We start from the raw sequence: 7,634 nt of genomic DNA, 5'->3' as shown, positions 1-7,634 counted from the left end.
TGTTCCGTTTGCGGTTCAACGGCTGTGCATCGTCTTGTTCCATCTGAACTCAGAAAACGGCTAGAATTCGGTGGGCTCTGGAAGCCCTTCACGGCATCATCAAACAGAAGTACAGGATCTTCGACCATCGAGTCGACAATAATTTACTCCCGAAGATCGGAACGATGCTCCGGATCGCGTGTTACTTGAACAACCGCTTCGGGAAACGTCTGACGTCCGATGAGAGCATGTTCCTCGAAGTGGTGGAGCGCATGAAAGAGATCAGAAATGTTCCGAATACCCTGGGAGAGGAAGTCCGAGCGAACAACTGGAATGCAGTCAGGCGTCCATGGATCGAAGTGAACTCCGACTCGGTCGAGGACTTCCCGGAGCTGAATGAAGATGATCTAAAGGTATTCCGTGCATTCCGTCCTCTGCACAGGCACTTATCAGCTGTCTCAGGCACTCTCTTATCTAGCCGAGATGATGAGTGAAGATGGCAAGCTTACGCTGAAGTACCATCGCGAGAAGAGCCCCATCCTCGAAGTCCAAGTTCAGTCCCGTCAATCGTCCGACCGGCGGCAATACTCAGCTCGCTTTTCAATCGCGGTGCTTATGTGCCCGTAATCGAAGAGGATAGCGATGAAGACTGAATAAATATGAACCGAGAAGACTGATTGATGCGATGTTAGCGCAGCGATGGCTTCTCCTTACGGGGATCGATTGGTAGGGCATGCTTCTAGTATGATAGTCCCCAAATCGAGGGTTATTAATGGATAACGCTCGGAAACGACACAATACCAAAAAAGGACAACACCAAACCGGTGCAATCGCATTCGCAGGAACGTGGGGATCTCAAAAAAACTTGTCCCAAGCGATTCCAGCTTGGTAATCACATTTTTTTCCGGAAAAATCACGAGAAAGTGATTTTTCCAGACGAAAATCGATCTGTATCTCATGGAGAAAATATCTCAGGACGGTGATTGGGACATGGTTTTGTAGCTCTTGTCCCCAGCTTCCGAACGCCACCAAGCGCGAGTCTCTAGCTTATTCCGTTCTCGCGCAATGACCGTTCAAAGATTTCAGGTGGTCTCAGGTGTCCGAACACACTTCAATTTTTCTTTCGCATACCATTCGGACTTGAAAAGCGATTGAGATGATCTGAGTGCGTCAATATGCTCCTAAAGAGTGGGACATTACGCCACGCAATCCATTTCGAAAATCGGAGTCGTGGCCGAAAACGCCCCCTTACCCAGCTGTACCCAAAGGGTACAGCCATGAAGAAGCAGCAAAGGAGTTTCTTCAAGATGCCGGGATCATTCCAAGACAAAGATTCTGTTCTGAGGGACATTTGATGCTTTTCGAGCCGCTAGCAGCTCGACACAGGTGTCGTAAAGGGGATTGCAACGTAAAGATCGGCTTGAGGCAGCATACATGGTTGAGCCAGACACGTTTGCCTCTTAGAACAGTAGTGCTCTTTTTGCACATGTGGGCTCACGGCAGAACTGCCCGAAAACACGTCGAGGAGGAGCTCGGAATCGCAAGCAAAGCTATAGGATCTTGGAACTCCGCTCTGAGAGATATCGTGGTTGAGGAACTGTCGAACCGTGCGCCGATAGGCGGGGTCGGTCTCACCGTAGAGATAGATGAAACCCTGTTTTCCAAACGGAAATACCAACGTGGGAGGATTCTCCCCGCTCAATGGGTTTTCGGAGGCATCTGTCGGGAGACTCGGGAAGCGTTCATGATGACAGTACCCGATCGAACAGCTCCCACTCTGAAAGCAGCCATGCAGAGGCACGTATTGCCCGGAACGCGGGTGATTTCCGACTGCTGGAAGGCATATTTCAGACTGGCCGATTGGGGGTTCGAGCATCAGACCGTAAACCACTCGAAGAATTTCGTCGACCCCATTACTGGAGCGCACACGCAGTCGATCGAGAGGCAATGGAGGTCGGTCAAAGACAAAAATCGCCACCGACACGGGACCCATCGTCACACCGTGGATTCGTACCTCGCGGAACACCTTTGGCGTGCTTCCCTCAAGGCGAGGGATCCCTTCGAAGCGATACTTTCTCTTTTAGCAAGCAAGCAATCGCCACAATAAATTCGAAAGGTCCATTCTAAACTTATATTGCTGTGTTTTCACTTGATTCACTTGATTTGACCGCGTAAGCATTCTAGCGCGGCGCCGAATCCTTACGCGGATTTGAGCACTTCTTCATCCAGATTACATTTCTGTACTCATTCTTGCATGCTCTCCAGTACTTTCGCTAGAAATGATCATCAATTCCCAGTAATCTTTACCAGGGGATACGTGGCGTCTTATCTGTAGCGACATTCAAACGCCGCTGAATCGCCCGCCAGAAAGCGCTATTTTAGACGCCATTTTGGCGACTTGAGCGTTGGCCCGCCAAAGACCGAAGTACCGATGAATCTTATGCCGTTCGATGTGAAAACCGCTTTCCTATACGGATCTCTCTCAGATGAGGTGTACATGGAACAGCCTCAGGGCTTCGACGATCGCACGGGTAGAGTCTGTAAGCTAAAGCGCGGTCTCTACGGTTTGCGCCGGGGACCTAGGTGCTGGAATCTTCGGTTCTCAAAGTTCATGTCAGGCCGGGGATTTGAATGTAGCAAGGCAGATCCGTGCCTATTTTATCGACATCAGGACGGAGCGTCAATTTTCGTTGCTGTATATGTAGACGATGGCCTGCTGGTTGGAGACTGTGAGCAGAAAAATCTCGAGTTCCTCGATGCTCTCAAGCAAGAATTCAAAATAACTGTAGGAGACCTCACAAGCTACCTATGCATCCATATCCGACGGGGTGTAGGGAACAGCATCGGAATCAGTCAGCAGAGATATATCGAGAAAACTCTCGAAAGATTCGGAATGGGTTCGTGCAACTCGGTCTCGACCCCAGCGGGCAGAGAAGAAAGTGACAACAAGAGATCTGTGTCGCCGAATACACCATACAGGGAGGCAGTCGGGTGCCTTCTTTACCTTGCTACGGCCACACGACCAGACATAGCGTTCGCGGTGTTCCGAGCGGCGAGATCAATGGAAAATCCAACTCAAGCCGACTGGACCTCGGTGCTTCGAATAATGGAATACTTGAAGGGAACCGCTGACCACGAAATAATCTACGATTCAACTACACCTCTGGAGGTGTACACAGATGCAGATTTCGCTGGAGAACCAAAGACCCGACGTTCAACCACTGGGTTAGTAGCAATGTACAGTGGAGGGGCTGTCTCTTGGAACAGTCAGCTACAGAGGTCGGTTGCTTTACCAACCACGGAAGCTGAGATTGTAGCGGCTAGTGAAGGTGCCAAAGAATCGTTGTGGCTGAGGCGTCCATTAATCGAACTTGTGGGCGATAACCAGCCTGTCACTCTATTTGTGGACAATGCGAGTGCCGTTAAATTAGCGGAAAACCTAAGATCTAGGCACAAAGAGGTGCGTCATCTCTTCGTAAGGGAGAAGTTTTTAGAAGGTCTTCTGACTGTAGAACATAATATACATAGACGGGAAGAACCAGCCCGCTGATATACTCAGCAAAGCGTTAGAAAGAGTCAGATTCCGATTCTTGTGCGATCGGATCGGCCTGAAACCTATCAATTCGGAGGGAGCGTTGTAAATAATTGTGAGGTTTCTAGTACAACAATATAAGAGTGAAGCTACACACATTCGAATGTCGCGCGTGCGGTAGAACACAACTTGTAATCACCGACTACCACGTCTTGAATAAAAACAACAGTCTGCAACCCGCCATCTCAGAGATCAGCCGGTGTCCTTATGTTCCTCAAAATTACAACAATTCTTCTCATGATATTGTCGAATATTAGATATTCGAAGCGGGGGACGGCGCTCAGGGCAGAGATGTACCCGGATGAGGGTATCGAAGCATGAGGTTTCTCTCAAGCCTACGGCAATCCGTAAGCCACTCGGCGCAGGTAATCCCTCAGGTCTATCTCATTGGCCTCGAATTCTCTCGCATATTCTACCAAATTCTCATTGAGAACCCTATAGTTTTTCTTTGGCTGGGGGCAGGTTTCCCCATGCGGAGCATCATCATGTTGAGTCTGAACTTCTCTTCCTGCTTCTGTAGGTGCGCAACCATCTCGAACGAATTCAAGTGGCGCTTTTTCACGGTCTGATTCAGCGCATGGTGCCATCCTTCCAAATGGTTCGTAGTTCGCGGGCCAGACGCACAGGGGGAGACAGACGCATTTTCAAGCCAAGTCCTGATGAAATAGAGCTTGAACTCCTCTAGTCGCTGATAGGCTGGGTTGTCAGGACCTGGCGCCTCAGCATTGAACTCGAGCCATGCATCTCTCATACGATCCGCAGGAACCAAAGCCATCGCTGCTATAGATTTCAGGAAGCGTCTCACACTGGGGTCGGCGTAATGAGTGACCAGTCCGAGGTTCTGGACCTTTCGCCTCAAACATTGGCTGAAGTAGAACAGACAACCTGTTCTATCGGTCACCGGGAACATTTCTCCGATGGCTCCCAGGGTCGCAACCTCGTAATACACTTGAATTGTTTGGGGGCAAAAAGCCCTGCCGATTTCGATGGCTTTCTTCGTTAGGAGATCGAACATCCTAATATAAGTCTCTTTACGCTTATCCGGCAAGAGGAAGTATGCAAAGGGAATTATCGCGCCTTTGAATTCACCGTGAAGCGTGTAGTATAGCTGCGTAAACAGGGTGGGTACCACCCTGAATGTTCCGTCCATGTAGATAATCGGCGCGTCACACATGGCGATAATCAAGTCGATAGTCGAGAATTAATCCGATCGCTGCATCCGTCGTTGAAAATAAGGAAGTCAGCTCCAGACGTAGTCTTACTTAGTCCATCGCTTCTCAAGGAATATATCTGTGGCACAGCTTCGAAGCACTTCCAATGAGGACACTGAGGATTCACTAGAAATGACTCTAAGTCTGCGCGCACTTGTAGGGGATGAACTAGATAGCGGGGCGTGACCCAGGCCTATCTTTTCGCAAACCGGGATCAAGGATTTGAACCCTGAGTCCTTAGAAATATCGGGGAAGCGCTGAGCGTGATCAGGCTTTACCGGTATCGAGATTGCTACTGACGTCTGACGTCACAGTTCCGGCCACTGACAGCGCCACTGACAGTCAGCTGTTGGAGAGACTGTCGCGCCCTCCGTGGCCAGAGAGCTGTTCCGAGAAGAGTTCGCTATAGATACGCGCCGCCGCTGACGGCGCGAATCCCCAAGTGCGCTACCGACTCTGAGTCTTATTTATTTATCTCTGATTGAGATGATTTAACTTAGGAAATAACGAACGACATAAGAATAATGAATATGGAATATACACATGGGAAGGAAGGAGAGGAACCCCTTAGATTAACTGTATAGTAAGATTACCCTTGGTGATTACCTGGCCTCTCTCTGGGAGTGTGTGTCGGGATGTGTTATGTGATTAGAATAGAGTGTAATATGGTCGAAATCGTGTGGTGGGAGTAATAAGAGGTTGATGATGACGCAACGGACCTGGTCCTGTTCGTGACAGTCCCCCGCCGAATTGTCAGAGTGGGGTTTGACAATTCCTGGAACATTCCCGCGCATCATTTTAAATTTTCATGTCGCCCCCTGGTGGCCTGTCGAGATCGTCGGTCCCGCGCGCTCCGAGGCTCACTTTTTCCCTTCGTTGAGACAAGAGAACATCCCAGGGATGCCTTCTCCGAACAAGGATGGTAAACGCCGCCCTGGCACACCGTACCCACGCTCCCCTAGGGGACTCTTTGAAGCTGAGGTAGGCTTTGTTAGATGTGCGCTTTGATATTGCTGTCTCTGATGGGGAACATTGTTCTATTAGTCCTTTGACTATGACCACCTTCTTTCCAGTTGATGCGGCTCTATCCAATCCTATCCGGATACTCCGTCTCGCAAGTGCAACGCCTGAGCCTGCACCTATGGCGCTGCATGGTCATTGTCGAACAAGCCCCGTACCGGCGTCTAAGTAACTCCCTGTACGGGGAGTGCCCGCGGCCCTCCGCCGACGCCCTGGCGCTCCAGAGGCTCCTCTTCCGTCCGCCGCCGCCTTCGTGGTTGGCTGAGCGCTACCTGTGCCTCATCGAGCGCCAATCCGCGATTGATGAGCAGCTACTCATGGTCGACTCTAAGGATGTTCCCGACATCCTGTGGCCTCCAGCTCCCGTCGAGGCGTTCCGTGCCGCCGGTGAGCACAAATTCCGTTGCCCCGCCGGCCACGAGCACTCAGAGGTGTATCCTGACATGCTCACTCGCGAAGAAGAGGTCGAGACCTATCTGGCACAGGGAATGGCGCTCATCGCCCTTTCGCGCGAGCGTCGCCAGGCGACCAGCTCCAGAGCTCAATAAATTGAATTAGTTCAATTAAGTTCGAACTACGATAAGAATTTTTCTTGTTTCTTCTTTTGAGGACGCGGGGAGCCGGGGGTGGGGTTTGTTCTATGCTTCTAATGGGTATAGCTTATGGATGGGCCGATGGAGTACTTGGCCCTTGGCTGTTTTGATTGTACAGGATCGGGCCTTCTCGGGTGGGGTATTCTCTGGGAATGAGATGACTCGGCATAATGGCCAGAAGGCTCGATTGTATGATTCTCCTTGGAGTAGGCACACATCGTCGACTTTCAGGGGTCTTGCCGCGACCGGAGTTTGCTTGTGGGCTGTTTTCAAGCATTGAAGGTACTCATCGTGGTAACGCTTCCAGTAAGAACTGAGGATTCTCTGTTGGTATTTCCATCTCTTGGAGAATATGATCTTGCCTGCGTCCGCCGCTTCCCTGGGTTTCGATGAGTGTTCCGGAATGACCGTTCTCCCCCTATATCCGAAGAGGAGATCTGCCGGAGAAAGAGCTTCGATATTATCCGCTCCTGAAGCTACCGTAGTTATCGGTCGACTGTTAACCATCACTTCGATTCCGCTGAGGATTATCTCTAAGTCTCTGAAGTGAGGGACCGCGGATCCTAGGATCTTTCGAAGTGGTCTCTTGATGGTCTGGACCTGCCTTTCGTAGAAGGCTCCGAAGTTCGGTGCCATCGGTACGATGAATTTCCAGGAGATCATCAAGTCTGATAACTGTTTCTTTATTTCCCCGTTCTTGACGTTCTCGTAAATTAGCTTCAGTTCTTTGGATGCTCTCTGGAAAGACAGACCGTTGTCCGAGGTTATAGTCCTCACTGAGGGGAATCGGTTGATGAATTTTTGTAATGCCCCTAGGACTTCGACTGTCGATAGATCCGTTGTTAGCTCCAGGTGGACCGCTCGGGTGACTGCGCAGGTGAAAAGGAGGATATATCCTTTTCCGACCTCGCCGGAGTCTTTCTTATATCTTATCGGACCCGTGAAGTCGCACCCTGAGTGGTAGAACGGAGGAGCTTCCTCGATTCTAAATGCTGGCAATGGGGGGGTCGGCAGGCTTGCTGCTTCTGCGTGGAAGATCTTGCATGTGGCGCATGCCTTCACGACCTGGCGAGCAATTTTTCTCGCATGGATTACAAGATATTCTTGTCGGAGATGTTGGAGGATATAGTTTATCCCCCCTGAGTGGAAACACCTCCTCTCGTGGATGTCTTGGACAAGTAGTTTGGATAGACCACAGCTCGCTGGGAGGATGATGGGAAATTTCTGATTGTTGGATAG

At 50.4% G+C, this 7,634-nt stretch overlaps 3 protein-coding genes across 3 annotated transcripts in view; 1 reads left to right on the top strand and 2 right to left on the bottom strand.

Moving 5' to 3' along the window:
- The first annotated feature begins 1,465 nt into the window (after nt 1-1,465).
- Nucleotides 1,466-2,086, top strand: LOC108865135 (uncharacterized). Its single transcript, XM_018641839.1, has one exon. It carries the CDS (start codon nt 1,466-1,468, stop codon nt 2,084-2,086), a length of 621 nt encoding a protein of 206 aa, XP_018497355.1.
- Nucleotides 2,087-3,983: 1,897 nt separating this feature from the next.
- On the bottom strand, nt 3,984-4,745 carry LOC108865134 (uncharacterized). Its single transcript, XM_018641838.1, has one exon. It carries the CDS (start codon nt 4,743-4,745, stop codon nt 3,984-3,986), a length of 762 nt encoding a protein of 253 aa, XP_018497354.1.
- Nucleotides 4,746-6,440: 1,695 nt separating this feature from the next.
- The window catches only part of LOC100906973 (uncharacterized), a 1,337-nt gene continuing 143 nt past the window's right edge, over nt 6,441-7,634 (bottom strand). The window contains exon 2 of the mRNA XM_003738801.3: nt 6,441-7,460. Coding sequence (XP_003738849.3) covers nt 6,441-7,460 — 1,020 coding nt within the window. The remainder of the gene's footprint in view (nt 7,461-7,634) is intronic.

Source organism: Galendromus occidentalis, unplaced genomic scaffold (genome assembly GCF_000255335.2).
Source record: "Galendromus occidentalis unplaced genomic scaffold, Mocc_1.1 scf7180000076330, whole genome shotgun sequence".
Lineage (NCBI taxonomy): Eukaryota > Metazoa > Arthropoda > Arachnida > Mesostigmata > Phytoseiidae > Galendromus > Galendromus occidentalis.
This window is presented reverse-complemented; position numbering and strand designations above follow the sequence as displayed.